General features: G+C 33.0%; 1 protein-coding gene across 5 annotated transcripts in view; it reads right to left on the bottom strand.

Moving 5' to 3' along the window:
* GLS (glutaminase) overlaps positions 1-26,819 on the bottom strand; it is an 84,337-nt gene that overhangs the window by 29,023 nt on the left and 28,495 nt on the right. Inside the window, exons 1-8 of one of the 5 annotated variants that reach the window (XM_070458460.1) lie at positions 25,590-25,745; positions 20,951-20,983; positions 20,807-20,865; positions 18,033-18,099; positions 17,420-17,470; positions 14,757-14,933; positions 8,563-8,694; positions 7,500-7,592 (exon numbers count right to left, since the gene is read on the bottom strand). In XM_070458460.1, coding sequence (XP_070314561.1) covers positions 7,500-7,592; positions 8,563-8,694; positions 14,757-14,933; positions 17,420-17,470; positions 18,033-18,099; positions 20,807-20,862 — 576 coding nt within the window. In that variant the 5' untranslated portion in view covers positions 20,863-20,865; positions 20,951-20,983; positions 25,590-25,745. Of the gene's footprint in view, positions 1-3,659; positions 6,556-7,499; positions 7,593-8,562; positions 8,695-14,756; positions 14,934-17,419; positions 17,471-18,032; positions 18,100-20,806; positions 20,866-20,950; positions 20,984-21,783; positions 21,818-25,589; positions 25,746-26,819 lie in introns of those variants that run through there. The other 4 variants (XM_020901513.2, XM_020901511.2, XM_070458459.1 and 1 more) reach the window with 4 other exon arrangements.

Raw genomic sequence — 26,819 nt, 5'->3', positions numbered from 1 at the left:
TAAAAAATTAATGCACTTCAAGAATATATATCTCCTTCATAAAAAAAAAATCCCAGAACTATGAAATATATTGATACTGAGGATAATACACACAATAAAGTAATAGGCAAACAGGGAGCCTTTTTCTGAAGCCACTCAAAGAACCAAATATCTAAAGCAGAAACAATGGAACTAGCTAGGTATTTTGTACAGTGTGTGCTGGGAAAAGCTAACTGGAAAAAAAAATTTCCAGAAAACATATTTTTGGAACTCCAATAACCTTTTTACTACTTGAAAAACTTTTTTAACTTATATATTTAGCCTAATCTCAAAGGAATTTATTTTCAAAAGCCAAGGGTGCAACATTTATTTTTAGAGTAACATTTCTGTTATCCTTTAGTTTCTTTCAAAGATTCTGGGGTCATGATTTATTTTTAGAACTACTGCATAACTGTGACATACATTTCTAGCTTTATTAGTCTTTATAAATGCATCATATAACTATATACTAGAAAAATACAATTCATTTTAATAAACACTGATGGGATGATTAGTTTGCCAAGTAACTTACAATCATATTAACCAGTACTGCCAATTATACCTGGAGAATTCCATGAACAGAGAAGCCTGGTGGGCTACAGTCCATAGGGTCACAAAGTCAGACACAACTGAAGCGATTTAGTGTGCATGTGTGTGCACATACACATAGGATAAAAATACCCAACAAATAAAAGGCTGTCCCAAAATACATAAAATAAACCAACCCTATCAAAGAAGGTGGGGGGAGTAAATGTGCTAATTGAGAAAGCAAGGTGCTACCTGGAAAAGAGGGCTGGGAGGAATGGGAGTTTGACGTAGATAACCTTCAAGATTCCTTTCCAGCTCAACCATGTGATTCTAATAAATTACTAGACTACAGTAAATGAAAGAACAAAGACCTAGAACAGCTGAATTGTATTTTAAAAATAAAAGAAATTCTTCATCTGTTTATAGGATATGAATTAAAATTATAACTAAGAGTTTCAAGTAGAATTGTTAGGCAGGAGAGAATTTCACTATACAAAAAACTCCAGAAATGTAATAAATAGAAATTTAAAACTGTTTCAGGTAAGGATTTTTCCTTTTAAAAGCTAGGCCTTCCAAATAGGTAATTTCAACCAGCTGAGACATTAGGATTGAAAATATTTTAGCAAGGTAAATACTTGATGAAATAAAAATCATTATTTTTTTATAATACTATGTCCAGAAAAATAAGATCCTCAGACATTAAAATTTGACTTAAGTATACTAAAATTTTTCTTTACCACTGAGATTGTAACTAAAATACTTCCAAATTAGTAAATGAAATTTAGAGTTAAAAGTCTAATAATAATACCAACATTATGAGATCAATTGGCAGAATTTGTCATTTCATTATTCTTTCCTTTGAACCTGCATACTGGACTGCTTACAAGTTCATTAAAGTACTTGGAATCAAGGATCATTACCTGTTCATTTTTTTTTTTAATGTAACCAAACATAACAGTTCCCAACAAGAAGTGTTTTGTATATTACGCCCAAAATAACAAAAATGTAATGTGCCAAGTGCTAATTAGCAGTCTATTCATCTTACGATAAATGGATTAGGAAACCATTACAAAAGTTTTGATCAACACTGGTTTTACATATATTAAAAATCTCTATAGCTACGACTTATTAAAAATTACTAGGATAAACAATCTACAAAACACTTAACGTAAACTAAATCAACCTTAAACTTCCTTTCATATGCTCACAAAACATAAATTTAGAAAGGAACATTTTAAAACTACAGGAAGAGAATCAATTCATTAAATAAAGACTTACATCAGTCTATTTAATATTTTTTTTAAGTAAGTATCTTTTCCATTACTATTTAACGACTAAAAAATCAAGTTTTTCGAGCTCTGTTTTATACTGGACAGATTTTGTCCTAGATTTACAGTATTTTTAAAAGTAGAATTCCAGACTAAGACAGTTTAATTCTTGCCCTTCTCTTCTCCAGAGAATCTTCCCAACCCAGGGATCAAACCCAGCCTTCCCGCATTGCAGGTGGATTCTTTACCATCTGAGCCACCAGGCAAGTTCAGTATGTTCCTAAACTTCTTCAGTGTGCACTGTGTGCTATTCACATTAATAAACTACAACTGGGGCAGAGAGAGGGAGAAAAGGAATAAAAGAATCTTAGTCCAATTAAATTCCTTCCATTTCTAAACAGTGTAGAAAACAAATGTTAACTGTGTTACAATTTAAAATAAAAGTGGTTGAACTTGATATACTTGAATCTACCTTCATACATAGTTTTGGCTTTGAACTACATTACAGTGAATGGACAAAAGTCTACTCTGAAAAATCTGAGTAAAAATCTGAGGGATGGGCCACGATGAATCATAACAAGCCCCACCTCCAATTCATCTGGCTTTAATTAAATATTACATTTATGGTAAAGGAGGAACTGAACAGAAAGCATGTTACTCGTTAAAAAACTAAAAATTGAGCACAAGATTTGGAATAAAATTATTCCATAGAGTAAACTGTTGTAACTAAGAAGTCCATTATTTAAGTTGTATACAATCCTTCCATGTAATAATTTTGGAAACTAAAGTCAGCTTCCACATGAAATCTGATGTTCTTGCTTTCCTTTTTGTGGAGTTCTCCAATATCATTATTATCCTCTCTGATAGTGCTAGTAGTGAATGGGAGCAAAACAGAAACCACATATCTTTAAAGGTAAACTGAAACAAGTAAAATATGCTATATTTTATAAGTTCTGGGTCAGCAAAAATTCAAAGTTCTCCTACAACAGAACCTAGAATAGATCAATGAACCATTTATACAGGACATACTGTGTAGAAGTAACTGCTACTGATTTTCAGAATATGAATGGATGGATAAAGACAGATAATATATATAGACATCTATTAGATACACGTTCATATATATTTATATAAATTATCATGATACAGACTGACAATATCAGCATATATTCAGTGGTTCTTTCCACACACATACATGCCTATAAAACTATACTTTCAGACCAAGCTGAGTTACCTGTTTCAAAGGGACTAAAAACACCAACAAAACAACCCCAAATGTATCTTTAAAAGCTAGTGATCACAAACTTACAAACTGAATATAACATGACAATGGAACTCCCTATTTACTAGTCCCAAAAGAACACTATGGAAAAAATCCCACAGATAAATAGAAATTCCTATAAACAACAGTATTTCCCCTTCAAACAGTTTTAAAAACTCCACCAATATATTTGGGATGTTTCTCTGGATATGAATGGAAAATTTCATCAAACAAAAACTTAAAAGTACTGTATCTGACCTACAATGCACATACTTTATAATTTGCACCATGCTGTAGAACTATACTAAGTTCCTTCTGAAAATTAAATTTCTTAAAAAGTAGTTAAGGTGAATTTCAATTTTATAGTTTTTCTACTCAATATAAATTCTACTGAGGTTTACAATTCTATTCTAATGCAATAATATTGTTTGATCTTAGAAACATTTCTCCTATTCTGGACAACTGATAAAGCAACAATTACATAGTGAATCAGTGATGTTCTTGCTCAGAAAGCAGAAATATTCTGTAAATGGAGAAGAGCTTTTCCCCCTAAGTTGTTAAGTGGAAAAACAACAAAAAAAAAATTAGGAAAAAAATCTTTATTCAAATACTTCTAATACAACCAATTGAAAAACGTCCTCCCCGAAAGTTAAAAAAACCCACCAACACTATACTACATTAAAAAAAGAGAATCAGATGAAGCCTTTGAGTATTTCTATAGTTTCTCTTCACATTAGTCTCAGAATTAACTAAAATTATAAAGCATTTTTATTATATCTTCATAAAGCATGACTTTTAAAGTTAAAATTCCATGTTATACTTAAAATGCTGGAGTTGCTTTTATTAAAAAAAACCAATAAAATCAGCTTAAAATAAATTTATTATACAATACAAAAAGTAGGCATACTGGAAAATAAAAGGTACATTAATATACAAAGCAAATAAAAGAAAGCTAAATAACACAAATGGATTAATCCAAACACTAAGATAAAATGCACAACATTTATGCTAAAAATAAAGTATTTCAGAAAGGATATGCATTTCAAATGAAATGTTAATGGTGGAAAAAAAAGAAAAACAAATATGCTAACTTCAAAATGCTTGAATATCAAGAATCAGTAATGGCATAAGACATTAAATTCAACAATATTGGGTACTTTTCAATAACTTTATTTGAAAAGGTATTTAAAATACTGAAAGAATCAAAATAATGTTTTTAAACCTGGCAAAGATTTTCCTCTTTTTTTTTTAAAAGTAAAGTTTGAGGACCTATTCACAATATCTTCTCTTCTTCCATTTATACCTGCCAACAAAAATTTCTGGATGCTCATCTTTAACAGGATTCTATAAACACAGTAGCTTAGATAACCCTTCTCCATTGGTGTGTATTTAAGCCTTATCAACATAGTAAGTGGCAAAAATTAACATCATTTTGAAATCTGTACAAATGTGGATATAATATGAAATTTTCATTTTATCAAGTAAAACCCACCTCCATTGAAACAGTAAAATGTAACAATTAGAGTGTGGGAGAGGGGAGCCTTTTATTTGGAAACTACCAATTAAAGACACTCAGTCCCCAAACCACAAATAGCTCTGTGAATTAATATGAATGACACTGTTCAAAGGTATAGCAGAGGTAAGGTATAAAGGTATGGAGAGTGCAGACATACCACTCTCATGTAAATGGCCAAACCAGAAACATCCAGTTAGGATATGCATCTGTACATCAGAGGAACAATTAGCCATAAAATCCTTGGCTAATATTCTCTAAAACTTACTGCATAATTATTTTTAAAATATGTTTAATACTTCAGTTGGGCCAAAAGGCATTTAAACAAGTTTGGAAGAGAACTTCTTTTCCTAATATCATAGTTCCCAAACTCATATAATCAAGACTTTCTACATCTGTGTTTTCACTTGCATCTAAACCATCCAGGAAATTATTTTTTGCTACACTGTAATTACTATTTTAGACTTTACCCTACACCACATGTATGCCATGATACTAAGAAACTATCAAGTTCTCCTCCTGACTCCATCCCTGTCCCTCCAAAATCTTGAAGCTCTGGGGAACTGTGGGGAGAAACAGAGAGGTACATGGAGGAAGGAAGAAGTATCAATAGGATCCTACAGAACTTTACAATTACTTTGCCAAGACAGACTTTAAACATTGTGAATTATTGCAAATTTAGGCTGTGCAGAACCTAGAGTCCTCTTAAAAACAAGTTTTGATTCTCAATATTGCATTATTATAACCGAACAAAAGGATTAAAATCTAACAGGTATTTTAGTAGCATACTTACTACCTTCAGACTGAATTCATTTCCTATCTACTCTGAAAGAGTTCAAATAAAACAAGCTTTATGAGATGTAATTATAATTTATCGCAAAAGTTCATTAGCATTTGTGAAATTATTATAATTATTAAAAGCTAAAAACCAAAATTCACCATTCACACTTAAATATAACACAGAAAAAGTTATGTGGGTAATATGAAAATAAAACTGTTCAGGTAAATATTTCACTTGAAGACACTCACTGCTGCTCCTTCTGAGTAACCATTATAGGTTTTTAACAGTGAAACATGTCATTATCTTACATCGGAAATTCTTTGGCTGGAACGCTTTAGTAACATAACACACTCCTGTACATAACAATTCTGACAGAACAAAGGAGTTGCAAAGTGAAAAAGCAAAGATATTTTAAAGTGTTTGACAGAATTTTAAATAAATTTTAAAAAATCTAAAGCCAAAATAAAAGAGTAAAACAAATCTATCTGCTGCTATATTAAATAATTTGGAAATCATAATTATGTCTTTTTACTTTTGTATTTAGCACAGAAATACTTTATATTGCTACTGGAGACACCATATCAATTTTAAAACTGGAAAATAAAGAAATATGATAAAATTTATGAGTTCAGTCTGTGACTTTCAGAACCAAGAAATTACCAATTTCTGCTATTATTTTAAAGTGGGATTATTTGACTACATATAGTTAAAATTTTAATTACACCAAGAAAAAATTTAAAGAAATTTTTCCTTTCATTTAAAAAAAAAATAAAGCAAATTTGCTTTATTTATATTTTTTAAGACTGACAAATCCACTTTTTAATCTATTAACTTTACACAAAGATTCAAAAAAAAAAAGCCTTATGGCTCCAGCACCGAAGGTTGAAAGCACAAAAAACTCAATAAATATAGTATGCAAAAAAAACTAAAGATGTTTGAAAGGTTAAATGAAGAGCATTATGAAACTAGAACCCATTTCTTTAGCTTTTCTCTCCCAGACTTTCCATTCTATATACTACAGTTGTAGAGATGTCCTCATTTGACTCAGGTGACACTTTTTTCCATACTGTCTCTTTTAAAGCAAGTTCTTGTTGGAGACTTTCATAGTCCAATGGTCCAAAGGAATGCTAGTTGTTCAAGCAACATACATAATTTATTAGTGCACTTGAGTGAAGAAAGGTCCAAGCTATAAAATGGTATTTTTCAATGATGAATGTTATTAAGATCTGTTAGCATTTTCACCCACCACCATCTGATGTTTTGCTCCATGTTACTCTTGTTGACACCCATGGAAGTTTCTATTTTTGTCAGCTTTGCATAATTCTCATACATTACTAAAGTTACTTTAAAACTAATAATAGGAAAATTTACTTAGTATGTGTTAAAATTTTTTTCTACTTATAAGTGCTTCGCACATATTAGCTTCAAGTCTAGTTAGGTAATTTTATTCTAAACATTTCCACTTGGGATACAAAGGAATTTAAATTCAAAACAAGTCCCTTAATGCAAACAACAACGAAGACAAAAACAAAATCTTGTTCCTGAAATTTAAGTCCTGACTCCTTTAAAAAGGAGTATATATGTGCAAAAATATGAAGTCAAACGCACTGATAAAAAACAAATATCACTTTAACAGTGTCAGAAACACTGCATTAAACACTTTCTACAGAAAAATATTTCATCTATAGTGACATATAAAACTTACTATGAAGCTCTGTAAGGCCTATCACTAATAATCCCTTTCCACTTACATATCCATCCAAATAAAAGTAAACTCAATTTGAGACTATAACTGACAAATATTGAGAGCAGCAATAGGTTTTCTCTTTATAGCATGCAGCACTTTCCAATGTTTTCTTTTAACAGAGTCAATTCTTGAAAATACTGCTAAAACAGCAGAAAAATGGGGAGGAACCTCTGCTCCTAGGCTAACCACTTTCAGTTTAAATAAAACAGTAATATTTAGTATGTATGTCCAGGATGATAACGTCAACAATTCAACATTACTCATTTGTTATTAGTAAAAATATGAGGCCACTAACAATTAAAGTAAGTTTTATTTAAACTGGTGAACCTCATATTCTCTCTCAAAAAAAGTTACATAATAATCTAAATAAGAATTTTGCTTACCCTCTGATCACCACCTTCTCTTCGTGGATCAAGTTTTTTAGCAAAGTGTCTCAAATTATCATAGTTATGGAAATTACACAGAGAAACAAGATCCTATAATTAAACAAAACAGGTATTATAAGAAACTGGCTTAGTCAATGGCTATTGTTTTTCCATATTTTAACAAATTTCACTAATACTGTTCAACTTAACTACTATCTCATAGAAAGTACCACTGCATGTTAATAAAGCTGCATGATGCATCAAGAAGACCGAAGTCAAAACAAGAAGACCGAAGTCAAAACAAGAAGACATGGACTACAGGCATTTGAAAATTTACTACTACATAACCTTAGGCCTCAGGCACTCAAAATACGTAACTTTCATTTTCTGTAAAATGGGCATTATAATAATAGGCCACATGAAGTAATTATTCTATCAAATAACTATAGCACCACGAAAATATAAATGAATACTCTGGTTACAATGTATTTTAATCTATAAGGAATCCAATGTCATTCTCTAGTTTTTGTAAAATATTAAAAAAACTGAAAAATAAACTGGTATTTTAAATGGGAAAATGTGTAGAAAAAATTATGATACTCAGTGCAGACTCTAGGAATTAGTAAATGTAAATAAAACCAAAAGATAAAATACTAGCAACACTTGGGTAACAACAAAAGATACTGAACTAGGGAACAGTAGTAGTAATTTTAAATTGCAATACTTATTTCCTTAAAAAAAAAAAAAAAGACTCAATCTTTCACTTATGGTGAGGTCTAAATGACTTCTCCAAGTTTAATGTCTTTTGCTGAGCTTTTAGAAACTGAAAACTAATTACAACCATGAAATTAAAACTTAAGCATCAAACAAATTTGTAATTTGTGAGGATGATTATATAGGAGCTGTCTGGTAGCGGCAATTTAAAGCTCCTTTGCAAACACAAACATGGCTATTGAGTGACTGGCAGTGAGAATGCAAACAGTCAAACTATGGAAATGAGTAATACAGTAGGAGCCATCAGATGGCTCAACTTATATGATCATCATTTTCATTAAAAAAAAAAAAAAAAAAAAAGGCTTACATGACAGAAGTGAATTCCCTTAACACTGTTGCCCATCTTGTCCAGAGGAGGAGACCAGCACATCATGCCCATGACATTGGGGACAACTAAAAGAATGCCCCCAGCGACTCCAGATTTTGCAGGAAGACCAACCTGAAAATAGTTTGAAAAAATGGACACTCATGTTAACATTTTAAAACAAGAAAAGTTATGTCCAACAATAAGGGAACTGGTTAAAATATTACAGTATATTTCCATATAGTAGCATTCCAACATTAAAACGTAGATAAGCATTAGATTGGTACAAAGGTAATTGCGGTTTTGCATTGTTGAACTCTGCCATTTGATATTGGAACACGTTCTTAAATGTGATAATGCTGTACATCATTTTAATGCACCTTTCTTGCTTTATGTTTTTTTTTTGTTTAATGACTTACAGTATGCATGTGTGCCAAGTCGCTTCAATCATTGCAACCCCAGGGACTGCAGGAACCACCAGGCTCCTCTGTCCATGGAATTCTCTAGGCAGGAATACTGGAGTGGATTGCCATACACTCTTCCAGGGGATCTTCCCAACACAGGGATCGAACATACATTTCTTGCAGCTCCTGTATCACAGGCAAACTCTTTACTACTGAGTCACCGGGGAAGCCCCAATGACTTATTACTTGCTGCTTATGCTTATTTTAGACTAGGGAAATCATGTTAGACAAAAAGCAAATTTCAGTGATTTTCTTATTCGAGTTCAAAATGGGTTGTAAATCAGCAGAGACAACGCACAACACTAACAATACATTTGGCCCAGGAACTGTTAACGAACGTATAGTGCAGTGGTGATTTAGGCAGTTTTGCAAAGGAGATGAGAGCCTTAAGGATGAGGCGCACAGTAGCTGGCCATCAGAAATATACAATGACCAACTGAGAGCAGGGTGACAATATACAGCCTTGACCTATTTGGAACCAGTCTGTTCCATGTCCATTTCTAACTGGTGCTTCCTGACCTGCGTACAGATTTCTCAAGAGGCAGGTCAGGTGGTCTGGTATTCCCATCTCTTTCAGAATTTTCCACAGTTTATTGTGAACCACACAGTCAAAGGCTTTGGCATAGTCAATAAAGCAGAGATAGATGTTTTTCTGGCACTCTTGCTTTTTTGATGATCCAGCCGATGTTGGCAATTTGATCTCTGGTTCCTCTGCCTTCTCTAAATCCAGTTTGAACATCTGGAAGTACACAGTTCATGTACTGCTGAAGCCTGGCTTGGAGAATTTTTTTTTTTGGCTTGGAGAATTTTGAGCATTACTTTACTAGCGTGAGATGAGTGCAACTGTGTGGTAGTTCGCGCATTCTTTGGCACTGCCTTTCTTTGGGATTGGAATGAAAATACCTTTTCCAGTCCTGTGGCCTGTGCTGAGTTGTCCGGATTTGCTGGCATATTGAGTGCAGCACTTTCATAGCATCATCTTTTAGGATTTGAAATAGCTCGACTAGCATTCCATCACCTCCACTAGCTTTGCTGGTAGTGATGCTTCCTAAGGCCCACTTGACTTTGCATTCCAGGATGTCTGGCTCTAGGTGAGTGATCACACCGTCGTGACTATCTGGGTCGTGAAGATCTTTTTTGTACAATTCTTCGGTGTATTCTGGCCACCTCTTCTTAATATCTTCTGCTTCTGTTAGGTCCCTACCATTTCTGCCCTTTACTGAGCCCATCTTTGCATGAAATGTTCCTTTGGTATCTCTAATTTTCTTGAAGCGATCTCTAGTCTTCCCATTTTATTGTTTTCCTCTATTTCTTTGCATTTATCACTGAGGAAGGCTTTCTTATCTCTCCTTGCTATTCTTTGTAACTCTGCATTCAGATGGGCATATCTTTCTTTTTCTCCTTTTCCTTTCACTTCTCTTCACAGCTATTTGTAAGGACTTGTCAGAAAACCATTTTGCCTTTTTGCATTTCTTTTTCTTGGGGATGGACCTACACACCCATAATCCCTGACAGTTGACCAATAACCTCATAACATGGTAAAATACTGTGGAAAATTCTGAAAGACACTGGAATACCAGACCACCTGACCTGCCTCTTCAGAAACCTGTATGTAGGTCAGGAAGCAACAGTTAGAATTGGACATGGAACAATAGACTGGTCCCAAATAGGAAAAGGAGTACGTCAGGCTGTATATTGTCACCCTGCTTATTTAACTTATATGCAGAGTACATCATGAGAAACGCTGGGCTGGAAGAAGCACAAGCTGGAATCAAGATTGCCGGGAGAAATATCAATAACCTCAGCTATGCAGATGACACCACCCTTATGGCAGAAAGTGAAGAGGAACTAAAAAGCCTCTTGATGAAAGTGAAAGAGGAGAGTGAAAAAGTTGGCTTAAAGCTCAACATTCAGAAAACTAAGATCATGGTATGTGGTCCCATCACCTCATGGGAAATAGATGGGGAAACAGTGGAAACAGTGGCAGACTTTATTTTCTTGGGCTCCAAACTCACTGCAGATGGTGACTGCAGCCATGAAATTAAAAGACACTTACTCCTTGGAAGAAAAGTTATGACCAACCTAGACAGCATGTTAAAAAGCAGAGACATTACTTTGCCAACAAAGGTCTGTCGGCCAAGGCTATGGTTTTTCCAGAAGTCATGTATGGACTTGAGAGTTGGACTATAAACAAAGCTGAGCACCGAAGAATTGATGCTTTTGCACTGTGTTTTGGAGAAGACTCTTGAGAGTCTCTGGGACTGCAAGGAGATCCAACCAGTCCATCCTAAAGGAAATCAGTCCTGAGTGTTCACTGGAAGGACTGATGTTGAAGCTGAAACTCCAATACTTTGGTCACCTGATGGAAAGAGCTGACTCATTTGAAAAGACCCTGATGCTGGGAAAGATTAAAGGCGGGAACAGAAGGCAACGACAGAGGATGAGATGGTTGGATGGCATCACTGACTCAATGGACATGAGTTTGGGTAAACTCCAGGAGTTCATAATGAACAGGAAGGCATGGCAGGCTGCAGTCCATGGTGCCACAAAGAGTCAGACACGACTGAGTGACTGAACTGAACTGAGATCAATCATCAAAGATGATCCTCATAGCTACACGAGAAGTTGCCCAAGAACTCAACGTTGACCATTCTACGGAATCCGGCATTTGAAGCAATTTGGAAAGGTGAAAAAAGCTTATTAAGTGGGTGCCTCATGAACTGACCGAAAATAAAAAAAATCATTGTTTTGAAGTGTCATCAGTGAATCATTTCTTGATTGGATTTTGACTTGAAACAAAAAGTGGACTGTATGCAACAACCTGTGACAACCAGCTCAGTGGCCTGACTGAGAAGGCACTCCAAAACACTTCCCAAAGCCAACCTTGCACCACAAAAAGGTCATGGTCACTGTTTGGTGGTCTCGTGCCGGTTTGATCCAGTACAACTTTCTGAACCCTGGTGAAATCCATACAACTGAGAAGTTTGCTCAGTAAACTGATGAGAAGCACTGAAAACTGCAATGCCTGCAGCCAGCACTGGTCAACAGGAAGGGCCCAATTCTCCTCCATGACAACGCCTGACTGTATGTTGTACAACCTAGGCTTCAAATTTGAACGAAATGGGTTACAAAATGGGTTCATCTTGCCTCATCCGCCATATTCACCTGACCCTCGCCAATAAGACTACCACTTCTTCAAGCATCTCATTAACGTTTTGCAGGAAAAACACACAACCAGCAGGAAGCAGAAAATGCTCTCCAAATGTTCACCAAATCCCAAAGCATGGATTTTTACACTACAGAAATAAACTTATTTCTCACTGGCAAAAAATGCATTGTTTCTAATGGTTTATACTTTGATTAAAAACGATGTGTTTGAGTCTAATTATAATGATTTAAAATTCAGGGTCCAAAACCACAACTACATTTGTACCAACCTAATATTTACCAATACGTTTGTAATACAGTAAATGAAAAGACAGTTACAAAACACTTGGGATATATTTAAATATGGAAAAAAAATTTCAAAGATATACTCTAAGGAATTTAACTTGTGGAGACATTCATATTTTTACTCTTTTTGGTTATATTTTCTAATTGTTCTACAGTAAACATGTATTGCTTTTAAGTATAAGTTATTTTCAAAAAAATACTTCATGACTAAAACAATGTGAAATTATCTCTTCCAAGATGATTCTCTGCGGTATACTGGCAGAAAAATTCTAAAGAATAGAGATAAGATGGTACCAATTCAAATTAATCCACTTCAAAGCATTTAAGTTTACATTATGTAAAACTTGACACCAACTATGATAAAAGACAAAATTAATGTCATCAGGACAGTGTTTTACTAATGGTTTATTAACAATTCGGACCTCTTACTAGAAGTAATCTTGCACAAAAGTAGCAAAACAAAAGAATCACCTGAATGGAACCTACTAATTTACAGCAAATACCAGGGACAATGGAAGAGATGTAGTAAGCAAAATCAATACTCTGACAAACTACATTAAAACTGATCCAGTTTTTTTCATTTAAAAATAAGAAAACAGAGGTAGGTAGGTTAAGCGGGAAGAGTACAGATTTTTAAAAAAAATAATAAAGAGACACAACAATCACAATGTATGGATAGCCCTTATTTGCATTCAAGTGAAATAAACTATGGAATGATTTTTAAGATAATCCAGATAATCTGGACATTGACTAACCTTTTAGTACAGTTGATTTACAATGTTATTTTCTGCTGTAGAGCAAAGTGATCCAATTATAAATATACATACTCTTTCTCATATTCTTTTCTATTATTGACTAAATATTAGGTTAAAATCCTTTTTAGGTTTTTATAGGTAATAATGTTGCTGTGGATTTTTTGGAGTCCTTATTATTTAGAATTACATACTTTACTATGAAAAGGGTAGAGGAAGTAGGTGTAATAAAGATGAAACAAGACTGCTCAGGTACTGATAATTACTGAAGTTGAGTGCCAGGTACATTTATTTTTTATTAAAGAATAGTTAATTTATAATGTTGTGTTAGTTTCAGGTATACAGCAAACTGTTTAAGATATACATGCAGTAAGGCCTCTACATACAAATCTTCAAGTTGCAAGCTTTCAAAGATATGAACGTGCATTTGATTCCAGCAAGAAGCCAGAACCAGTGCTACCAACGTCAAACATGAGTGAAATTATAATTTGCCCTGTCTCCTATTGCCAATGATCCTTCAGCTCTACCATGCCCCACTTCCTCCAATCAGCAACTCTTCTTGCCTGTTCACTCAGTGCCGGCCCCTGCGTGCCAGCTGTTGTACTGCGCTGCTACTCTGTAAAGCATTGTGCTGCAGGATTAAAAATGCTTTATTATCTGTTTTTTATGTGTTATTTGTATGATAAGTATTATAAACCTATTATAGTACAGTACTATATAGCCAAATGTGTTACTTGGGTACCTATGCTAACTCTGTTGCACTCACAAATTTGCTCTAGGAACAGAACTTGTTCATACGTAGGGGGCTTACTGTGTGTGTATATATTTCAGATTCTTTTTCCTTGTATGTTATTATAAAATATTGAGTATAGTTCTCTGTACTATACAGTAAACAGGTCCCTGTGTCTGTGTGGCTATTTCTCTGTTCTATATAGAATTTCATCTGTATAATTTCTTTTTTAAGATTCTATACAAAAGTGGTATCATATGATAATGCATCGATTTTTCTATGTTTAACATTTTCAAAACAAAATTTTAGGGCATTACAACTTGATATAGAATGAAATAAGAGAAGTCTCTAACATTTTACAAATGGCAAATGTACAACAGAGCTCAAAGGAATGTATTTTTAACTTGAATACACTTTAAATCCTTTAAAACACCTATGGTTGTAAACAAAGATGCTGAATACCAGTTATGCATGCACTCTTTCTGAACTTAAAGAATTCCTGAAGTATCTAATCACCACCATATTAAATACTAGTAACTAAAAGTAAAGTCTGTACTAAGCATCTACAGTGAAATGCCTTTTAAAATAAAAGTGAAAAGGACCTACAGATTAAACTTCAAGTTCTTAAGAACATGTCATAGACTGCATAACTCTATTTCTTACTAATTCCGTAACAAATTAACCTGAGAATAAGCCTCTCTCTCAAAAATCAATGGACAGCTCTAGAGCTGCATCTTAAAAAGAAGCTAGTCCAGACTAGTTTCCTGCCAGAGAAATTAAGATCAAACAATTACTTACATGGAAAGCAAACTGCCCTGAGAAATCATACATGCCACAGGAATGCATCAAACTGAGTGTATTTCGAACTGCTTCAGGACTCAGTACTCTTTCACCAGTGATTGGGCAGAAGCCACCATTAGCCAGTGTTGCTGCCATCACACTAGCTGACTCACAAGTTACTTCAATGGAGCATAGCTAAAAGGAAGAAAAAATTAAATTCTAAAAATTTAGGCTCACATTATTTTTAGTACAGTTGACCTGTAAGACAATCTATTTTATCCAGTATTTCGTAGAGATCTGAAATCTTTTTTCCAAAGGGATAATTTGATGTCATTACACAAAGATTTAAATTTGAACAATAGTCCAGCCCTTTTAACATTTCTCCTATTTCATCAGTTATTTAGTCTTTCAATGGCAGAGCTAGGATAGGAAGAGCCAGACCTTTAGCACTAAGAACTGTAAATTGCCTCATGTGTGATATTCAAGCTTGCTTAAATACTAATGCTTTCTGTAGGATATATAAACATAATTATTTTTAACTCAACAGCAAAAAAAGAGGGATGACCTGTTTTTAAAATAAAGCAACATACATCAGTATTATGATAGTTAGCATCTACATGAAAAATTGCTACTTTAAGGAAAAAAGTCTGACATCTTAGCCTATAAAAAAGCTCAGTATCCTCATATGGCAACACACAAAGGACTACAGGAAAAAATCTAAGTTCTAGCCTGAATGCTCTGTGTGCCTAAACCAAATCTGTTGCTTTTACACTGTTTATTAACATTCAAATAGCTATTTGATATTGACTATGATTGCTGGATATGATATAATGAATTAAAAAAAGCAAAGTCCAAGTACACTGTAGGGTAAAATTTTTGCATTCCAATATCATCAAAATAATGGAAATAGTTTTTACCACACCAAATCCAAATTTACCCATAAAACTAAAACAATAAATAAATGCTGCTTTAATTTCATTAACAGCAACCAAAACTGAGGCGAAAGTGGAAGAGAAAGAGACGATAGGAAGAAGAAAAGACTGAGTTCTCAACTTACAATATTCCTTACTCATAATTCAAGACCTATCAGATGCACAAAAGGGTTTGGAAATAGCAATAATGGAAATTAATTAACTGCAATGAATCAGAGAACTGATTAGGGGCCACTTTTTGACTGGTTTTTACTTTTGCCTCATTATTTTAAAACCCCTTCTCTATTTCTCCAAAACTACAGAATCTACTTATAATATAGATCCACACAGCAAAGACTTATAGTAAAGGTGATTTAATTATGAAAAGCTTTCTAAAAGAAAAAATATTTGAACTCAAATGACCAATTCCTAATTTATAATTAGTATTAATAGAAATTGTGTTTGTCATAAGGTGATACTTCCAATTAGACAAAACCCAATTTAAGAGTACTCTCCTGGTACCCTGACAGATGTTCAGTTAGATGTAGTCCTCCTCCAAAAAAGCAATTAAGTTTTCCACGGCTGTCTCTTGATTTCTGCTGTAAAGTACAGAAATTTCACAGTAGATTACTAGTACCTAAGCTATAACAGTCAAATATGTGTACCAAAGGAAAAGAAACTTTAACATATGGAAGAAATCCATACTGGCTAGGGGAAAAATAAGGGCCACTGGATAAATACGATACTGAACTTAATACATTTTATAGCCTCAAAGAAATTTCATATACATCTTATGAACTCATCAATGTAATGCAGGAAGTTAGATCAAGCTTATGCCACAGAAAATGAAACCAGGGTTCAGCAGCTGAAGCTAAGTCACATGTCTTAAAAAGTGGCCAGGTTAGATTTTGATTTTCTGTTGGCAGTCTGGATTCCCAAGTCATAGTTCTTCACACTGGGCAGGTGACAAGCTGAGACCCGGACTTCTATCAAGATCTATTACATTATCAACTTTCCTTACTTATTCTTTAAGATTACTAAAAGGTTAAAATTAAAGAAGCTTAAAAAAGTAAAGCCAGGCAAATATTAGGTGAAACAGAAATTAACAACAATTAGTTACTATGTAGCTACTAAGTATACTACAAACTCATTAGAAGCACCAATGGATCACTTCTTGGCCTTTAGGCTAAGATCAAGTGTAGAAGCACCAATGGTATTAAATCTGTAAGAATGAACTGAAAACACGACAGGAGAAAAAAGAATTCCTTCTTCTAAGGAAGACTATCTTAACTTCAGTTCTATCCCATAAAGATATATAAATGGTCCTCTTCCCCATGAATATGGAAAGCTACTTTAACTTATTAGAAAATCCACTATGTGACACTGTAGAAATGAACTAAACAAAGAAAGAATATGCCACTTTAGAATGCTGAATGTGAACTTTTTGATAAAGAAACAAGTAACTCCTTCAAAGAAAAATTTAAAACTAAGAAAACAGTGCTCAGTTTATAATAAAGAGAAGCAATTGCTGGAGCTGTACATTAATTTTCATACTCCTTAAATATAATGCTTTTATAGAAAAAAACCATTTCCCTGTTACATTCTGAGATATTACAGGCATAAGATTGCATTTAACACGAGCATTTTTTTCTAAAGTTAATGGGAAATGACTTTTTCTCGGCTCAGAGCCAAGATTTCAGAGACATCTCTATTCTGCAAAATGTGACACATCCACTTATATACATAGTTCATACAGTTAAAGTAAGTTACCTGGAAATAGAAGTCCAATATACCAACCATGTCTGTGCCTTCTGGGAAACACTGAAAAAATAAATAGGCAACTGAAAAACACAGGCATGCAGGAAAAGAATGCACATAAACAAGATACATGGAGATTAAATTTAAAATATAAACACATTTCATTCTAATTGAGAACAAAATAGGACACAATCTATAAAAGAGTACAAACACGAAATAATGAAGAATAAATCAAAATGTTATCACATATATATTTCAAGATACTAGTTTAACTGACAATAACAAATTGATTCATTATTCATGAATCAAATTATTGGACCAGATACTTAAAATTTAAAAATCAAGTATAACCAACAACAGTCAAGGGTTATACTTTTGAAAAATATACCAATCCTTACACAAAATCTGCATTAATATAACTAGGCAAATATTTGAATGCTACCAAATACAACCTGCTTGAATAATATTAATACTTTGACAGTATTAATTCAAGAGTGTTTTGCAAAAACTTCTGCATGTTAGTCACAGGTAGTTATTTAAAAGCTATTATTGAGTTTTTAGTATACATCTCTCTATATTTTATTAAATAAAAGAATAATCTGAAAAATAAGCAAAATTAAAAAACCTTTTTTTCCTTTAAGTAATATCCTATTGCAAAATTTCGATCTCCACTTTCTCTTTCAGACTGAAACCTAGAAGAAAAAAAAACAACACATTTGCTCTATTTATATACCCTCGGTAAAAGCATGAATGTTCTATAGGTTAATCTGTATAGCAAAGTGCAGTATAAAGAACACTGACCCTCAGAAAGAGTCAAGGCTGCTGGGTTCTAATCCCAGTTCTGTCAACAGGTCAGCTATGTGGCCTTGGACATGTCATTTAAGTAATAATTCTATCTGCATTAATTTTCCAAGCTCTAAAAGAACTGAAATGAACTAGGCCGTTTCTATTTTGTGACTAAAGAAGCTAATTTTTAAATTACCAAATATTCAATTATTAAAATTTATTGTTAGTATCTTCTGGCTCCCCTAACAGAACAGTAGTCAATTTCAACTGAGGGAACCTATGGAAATTTAACTGAGAGAGACACATGAAATGGGCCTAACAGCATTTGCTGGATTAACAAATTTCTGAGGAGTCTGGGTAGTGGCAAATAATACAGTATGAACAAAGTTATAAAAGACAGGACTTCATTCAAGAATGCAAATATTCTGATGAGTCAGGGAAACACATGGAAAAGAATGGAAAAATACCAAACCAACAAAAGAGACTAAAACCAAACTATAAAGATTGATAAATGCTAAAAAATGCAATGGCTCCTGATTACCTACAAAATGAAAGCTTGAAAGCTTTCAAAAGTTACCTTATCAGGTCTACATTTTAGAAGGATAATTCTGCCATCAGTTTGGGAAAGGAGAAAAAGAAAGGATGAGTGATTTATCAGGAGACTAGTTAATGAGAGCTACAGGTCATCTTAACTAGGCAGTGATGATAGGAATGGAAGGAGAGGTATGATCAAACATAAGACCACTTGGGCAATCTTCCGACCTAACGGGAAGAGGGAAAACAGGGTAAAGTCTGGTACGAAGCCGAGATTTCTAGCACAGTCTACAGAAAGGATGGCAATGTCAACTGACTTGGGGATCCCTACAGAAAAGAGCAGTTTGGGAAGTACCACATTTATCTGTGGTACACTTGAGAGCTCAACCTCAAAGAGTTCAGAAGGCTGCTGCTTAAAGAGGAACTGTATGTGATATTCTTATTACTGATTAGGGGTGGACAGTTCCTTCTAACTGCATATCTGAATATTTCCATGGTCAGAAAAACTATGCTGGATATGACAAAGTTCTTGGAAATGAACCTGTCAACTTGCCATACTTGGCGACTTGCCATACAACATTGAAAAAGTAATCAATATAGTATAAAGGACTAACTATATTCAGCAATGATCACAGTGCTGTTCTGTTCATCAAACATTGTATCAGGTACTTACTATCCACTAGATAACAGGAATACAGAAATGATTTGGAAGACACTCTATCCAGGAATTAAGGAGGTGAAAATCTAACAGCAATGATGAGGCAAAAAGAGACAGAATCATAGAATAAGTTCAATAAAATATGGCAATATGAGCGCACAGAAGAAAGGCGAGATGAGATTAATAAAAAAACTTCCTGGGAAAGACACTTAAGCTGATGAATAAAGTTGGTAAGGTAGACAACCTGAAACACAAAGCAACACCTAGTTTAGTTTTCATGCCAAAAATGTTTAAGCCTTGTCTAATCACTAGGAAACAATCCTATTCAAAATGGGGAATGTCAATGGGCCAGATCTGGTCCATGCTTTTATAAATAAAGTTTTTTGAAACACATCCTCACAGTGTTTAGCTTTCCTACTAAAGCAGTAGAACTGAGTAGTTTCAACAGAGACCATATGGCCCACAAATACAAAATATTTACTATCTAGTCCTCCTTCACAGAAAAACTTAATTTATGTTCCACTGACAAGACAAAAAAAAAAAAAAAGCCATTTAATAAAATTTTAAAAAGCAAGGGTCTAGGTTAGGAGGACTGTTCCATTTTAAAAAGACAAAAAAACTACCTCAAATATATGTATATTTATATACATGTACATGTATGTGTGTGAAGAGATCCACGCTTGTTTTAAACTGTTCATCTAAAGAGAGAAACGGGCTGAGAAAAAAGCAAATGAGACAAAATACTGATCAGAAAATATCAGTGAAAGATGTCCAGATTTTCATGATTTGTTGTTTCAACTTTTCTATAGATTTCTAAATTTTAAAATAAAATGTTGGGGCAAGAATCAAGTTAGCCAGACACAGAGAGATTACAAGAGGGAAGATAAGCATTACAGGCAAAGAAAAAATTAAGAAAGTGCCAGCCACTTGACATAAATTTAGGGGCTCTTCTAATTACATGATTTCTCACAAGAAGTTTATCAAAACTAGTTAAAGTTAAATTAAGTGTTCTCCCTCATGTGATTTAGAAATCACGCATTTCTCTTTAATGACCAAATTCTAAGTAAGTTCACTGATGTGCGTGTGTGTGTATGGGTGCTACAAAGAGCCGTGTCTGACTCTTTGCAACCTATGGACTGCAGCCCTCCAGGCTCCTCTGTCCATGGGACTCTCCAGGCAAGAATAATGGGTTGCCATGTCCTCCTCCAGGGGATCTTCCCAACCCAGGGATCAAACCCACATCTCCTATGTCTCCTGCATTGGCAGGAGGATTCTTTACCATCTGAGCTACCAGGGAACACGCTGAAGTATATATACATTAAGTCAGAAAAGAGTATTTAAAATAAATTCTGTAGCCTAGATTTTAAAAATTTCAAGATATCTAACCTATCACAAAAGCCTAAATCAAAAACCAGACTCACGTTGCATTACTGAATCCAACATATTCATTACCAGCCATCTTATTCAAAAACTGCATTACCTATAAACCAAAATGAGAAACTATTAGTAATCAAAAAACAAAACAGAGAATGTAGCATGAAAACTGAGTTCTACATTATACTTACATAGTCAAATTTTTCAGCATTATTCACTCCTTGCTGCAAAGAAATGAGACATAAATGTTAATACAGACTCCATCACAGTTAAGCCTTAAGTGAATATTATATTAAAAATTCCAAACTGCTATCATTATAATTAATATACTGTGCATTAGTACTTTTAAATCTAGGAAATACTCATAATCTAATATTTACAAAAACTTTTTTTCACATGTCCCTACATTAACACCCGCATGTTGAGAATGGATCTGAATTACAAAGGGAATGCGTTAAGTATAACTTCCCAACCCAAAGTTACAGAATTTTAAATACAAGTTCCTCAAATCCCCTTATCTTTCATTACACCATAATCTGCTAGAATATACATTATTATTTGATTTCACATTAAAAAAAACTTAAAGTTTTTACCCTTAGCAAAGAATTAAGCATATATATTATGGTTTTCAATTAAGAACAACCTACTTATATTTCTAAAATATAAGTAGAAATACTTGTATTTCTTAAACCTTAAACCAGTATTAGAGTTAGAAAATAAGTTATGTTGCAAAACTAATCTTTTACAACTCTCGTATATGTATACATTCTGGATACACGTTACTAACGTAGAGAGATTCTACCTTTAATATCTTACTTGTTATAGCAATACTTGAACTAAAAAAGTGTATTTCATAGTCTAAAAAAATTAGCTACATTTGTATTTAGCATTATGCCAATTCAGAGAATGGAGGACGTATTGTTTCACCACTTCTATTTCTGACAAGTTAGCTGCTACTGCAAATGTAATAGGAAAAAACTAGGTAACGTAGATCAGTTCAAGTAGCCAAATGGTTTCGTTTTACCTCGGCGAAGTTTACAAAGCAGTAAGTTGTAGATCTGAAATCAAACGTATTAATTGGTGATATGCACCCAAAAGAAACAATACATCTCTAATTTTTAAAACAAGTTTAAAATGAAGTAATTTGACAACTAAAATTTGAAAACTGGAAAATTTTAACTTTGCCATCAAAAAAACCCAAAACAATAAATTTAAAGTTTTATTACAAGGGGATGGGGGAAGTACCAGAGTATTATTTAATTGAATAAAGCCGGGGTCATTCTCCCCCGTACAAGTGGATTAGGATGTGGCTGATAATCTGAAAACTTAACAAATCAACTTATTTGAGAAAGAATGTGCAATCACATATACAAATCAGTAGCTGGAAAGACCACCACACTATTTCTTCAAAATCAGGAATTAACAAAGCTTAAACAAGTTAAGGATAATATAGTTACAGCCATACTGTAATCACTATCTATGTATTTCCTCTAAAGTGTCCTTTGACATATTATAAGTTTTCTTTCTTTATAATACACCAGAAATCAAAATGTAGAAATGTAACTCCAAAGCTGTTCAATGAAAAACAATTAAAAGAAGAAATTACCAACTTCATTGAACTGTTGCAGTTGTCAAAATATTCCATAGATCCTAATGCTGTAAAATATGTAACAACATTTAAACCACAAAAACCTTTTCAACCTTTGAGAAAGCACAAAAAACAACTCCTTTGGAAAAAATTGTCAGCATTTGCATTGGGATATCACATGGATAATTACTGGTTATACAATTAATCAATGTAAAATAAACAAATTATATTGAACTTTCATTCTCTGATCTAAACTGTACTTTCTTTGTTTAGCTGTCATGTTTAATTTTTTAAAAAAACTAAATAACAAAAACTGTCTCAACTCGACTATAGTCACATTCTTGATCTACATTGCAGCTTACTAAATTAATGTACAATTAGGTTTTACTTCTATGCTATTTTTCAGAAACAACTGATATTTTAAAGAAACAACTGATATTTGTCAATGTCTAACATCATATAAGATTTTGTGTAAACTATCTGAAATGTTCTGGCAGATTATGTAAATAGGCAAAATATCTGAATGACTGTGTTGACTCAAGAAAATCTCTACTCAAAACTTCCCCATTTAATCATAAAAGTACTTGATTAATGTTTCTTTTTATTATTTACCTAGAAATACCATTTAAGCTGATAAGATGTATTTGCCCCTGTCATCTCTTGTAAAGGTTTCATGTACCCCAGGGATATGTAGAATCTAGTAATCATTATGTCATATCATTCTAAAAATTTTACAGAATGAAAATTTGCACAGTTGTTAGAAAAAAACACACATACACATACCAAATAACCTAGAGTAAATCCTACCCCTGTACCATCCCGCCAAAGCAAAACAGCTGTTAAAAAAAAAAAAAAAATCATTTCTCCCGTAGTGGGATACAGTGGGGTAAAGGAACAAAAGTTATGATAATTGAAGCCAGGAATGGGTGGATGGGGGCTGGTTATACTACTGTTTATTTTGTGTTACACTTGAAATTTTTCATATAAAGTTAAAGGAAAAATGTTTATTTGTAAATTATTCCCCACAATAATTATAAAACTTCCTTTAGAATATTTTTAAAATAATAACTGATTTTAAATTAATTCATCTATCAGTGGATATTTTAATTGGTAGAATAAGAAGTTTAATTCTCTTATTTTGAATTTTTGCAGATGTAAAAGTTGAGAAATCTTGCTGACAACAGATGAGTAGATGGAAATAAGAAAGGTTTTGTTATAACGATGTCACTCAATCCTCTGCACATTTATCTCATTACACACAAAGGTCACACAGTAAAATATATCTTCAAAAATTAGACACTTAATGTTCTTATTAACTAACAACTTGATCAGATCCTCTTCCCTTTTGCTGAAACCAAAACACTGGAAACAACCTGGTATATAAGATTTGTTCCCAGGCATTATAGTGATTACAGTAATTCACATCATCAATACCATAACTAGTCTTTCAAAATGTTGTCTTCTGATGGTGCCCAAGAAGTTTTTACAACCTGAAGCAGTGCACCACAGTAAAATTTGGGACATGAGAAGTATGCCTTTCTTTTGGAAAATGTGGGGAAAACTGGACTAAAGACAGATTAATTTTAAGAAAAGGCACAAAAGGAAACAGACTTGGAAACTGATAGTTTTAAAATTATCAATGCCCCTTTATATCTTGGAAAAATATTCCCATGCCCAGGGATGTGTTTATTTCAGTGTTAAGTCACTGTACAAGCATTATTAGATATATTATTTTAATCTTAGAAGTAAAGCACTTTATATTATATATAGTAGGAAAATATAAAAAAGATATGTTGGACAAAATACATTTACCAAAACATCTAATCCATTTACCACATGACTTTTAAAAAGCAAGCCATGTGGTTTATGTTTGAAAAGATTAGTAATCAGACCCTGAGGTCCGAAAATTTTTTGATAAATGTTCCTATCAAGTTAAAGAATTTATATTCCATTGAGGAAAACTTTTATGAATAAAAATTTAATAAAGAAGTTTTAACACTGGCCATTAAAATTTGATAAAGAGTTTTAACACTGGCTATTAAAAGAACAATACATTGGAGTAGTTTTATAACCTGTTTTCGCAATATACTCATGAACTGAATCATGTACTATACATCACAACACAGGTGAAATATCACTAAAAACAGGGACATGTGCCAATAAATTTAATATTACTCATTTAAAGTCAACACATTAATCACAATTTTGTAAATCATGTGATTCATTCATAAAGTATGGAGCTATAGAAGCCAATTGAAAATTAAATCAAAAAGGAAAAAAGACATAGAAGAAAAAGGCAAAAAGAGGTAACTAAAAATGATTTTTATAAAACACTTAGCTTAATATAGCCAAAGAAAATGCTTTAAAGCTAAATAATAGGTGGAGGATTAATATAGATTATTACATGTAAAAAATACTGTTCTAAATCTAGTACTTCCATAGATTAAACCTAAAAATAAAGTAACAGAAAACTGAATTCTATTGACACCAATTACCAGCCATTATTTAAGGAAAAAAGAAACCCCAAGCACATCTATTGATATAAACATGAAGTAAATATAAGCCAATTACAATCCTTTCTTATTAATGTTACCAAGTTCAAGGCATCATCCATTGCACCCTAGAGTCACAAACTGCCTCCCGTGTAACAAGTGATAGTCAACATGACCAAACTGAACATTTGATACATACTAATTAAATTTGCCTTGATTTTTTATGGAGTACAATTAATTTTTTTTTGAAAGACAGGTGAAAACCTCCAAAATTTTAAACTCAAAAATACTTTGGACTTAAAAAAAAAAAAGAGAAATCAAGTTATTCAAATGACAAAAACCAGAAACTACCAAAAGACCTGAGGTACAAATATATGACAATGCAATTTACTCTTTACCTTTAAAATAAAAAAGCAGAAGTGTGATAATTTTAATAAGTTGCCCTAATTTTCCCACCCAGCCTTCAAATTATCATAAGATCTTAACTTTTAAACTGAAAACTGAGATTAAAAAATAATGTAAGGATACTGCTGTTTCATCCAGAACTGTGCTTTCAAATTTATTTTTACTGTTTCCTTTAACTCAAACAACCACATTATCATCATCATCAAATGTAACAAACTGTATCAAAAAGTATTCCTTAAAGTTTAGCAGCTACCACAGAGAGAAAGAGGTTAGCACCTTCATGGTTTTTTAAATTATGTGCATTTTAAGTACAAAAATGACATTTTCTTTTATGAAGGTATTTACCTATATAGCTTTGTTTAAAATTTTAAATATTGGAGTTTTCCTACAAGTTTAGTAGTTAAGAATTTATGCAACAGGTTCCTTCTGTCCAAATCCTCCTTTTTTCCACAATCTGCTAATCCTTTTGAACATCTGCTCTGCCTCTTCCCCCATTTCCTGAGGATCACCACCAATCCTACAAGGAAAAAATATCAATACTACAAAATTATGAAATAAAGAGTCTTACTAAAGACTCTACTAATTTATGTGTTTGGGGGGAGGGGGATAACATGAAGAAAATATTTTAATAGCACCATAATAAAGTCTTGAATTTCAAAAGAAAAAAATAACCTTAAGGTCATCAGTTAAAAAACAGAACTCACATCGAGTAGCCACGGTGTAACAGCCACACTTCAGGTACTCAAAGCGTAAGCTCCTTGATAAGAGGCCTGGTTCCTTATAGATAACAAGCACTGACTAATGTCCAAAGAATGGCCATATACACTCACTCAAAGTGAGGCTGACTGCTAATTCAATAAACTGGTATCTTCTGTATAAGTGAAATAAGGAAAATAATATTTCTCAACTTTTTAGACAATCTAACTATGCTAGGTAAAGATGAAGATGTCAACAAGAAAACAGCAAACATTTATATTAAAAATGGCAGAGTGAATTTGAATGAACAGCAAACAGAAAATCAGATTTAGCTCAAGCCAAGACCACTACTGTTAGAACCTATCCAGTCTGTTTCCTCATTTTACCTATTTATAGAGTAAGAGGGCTGAGCTTGAAAACCCCTTCAACTATGGTTTTATTACTTCAGCTTCAACTACCAATTCATATTATGTGATCATATAATCTGCAGAGATCATCGGTAGGTGTTTATAAAAGTTTTGAATTGTTTTAAAAAAAGAGTCCAAGAAAAGTATTATATTCTGGGACAATTTTACACAGAGGTATGTCAAGCTTACCCCTCCAAGATTTAGTTGAACTTCATTAAAAAAAAAAAAAACAAAACAAAAAAAACACACATAAAACTTGTGAAACACCATCTAAAAATAAAACAAAAAAATTCAAAGAAAGTGACCTTAAATATGAACCATACCCCAAAGCTTCATTTCCAACTTTGTCAGTAAATTTTTCTAAATGTAAAATTTCTGATCAAATTTGTAAAGACAAGATGACCCAGTTAAATGAACAGTTAGATACAACCACATTTATGCTGTGTATGTGTGTTTTTTAAACTGTTTTTCA

This window comes from Odocoileus virginianus, chromosome 30 (assembly GCF_023699985.2).
Source record: "Odocoileus virginianus isolate 20LAN1187 ecotype Illinois chromosome 30, Ovbor_1.2, whole genome shotgun sequence".
Taxonomy (NCBI): Eukaryota; Metazoa; Chordata; class Mammalia; order Artiodactyla; family Cervidae; genus Odocoileus; species Odocoileus virginianus.
This window is presented reverse-complemented; position numbering and strand designations above follow the sequence as displayed.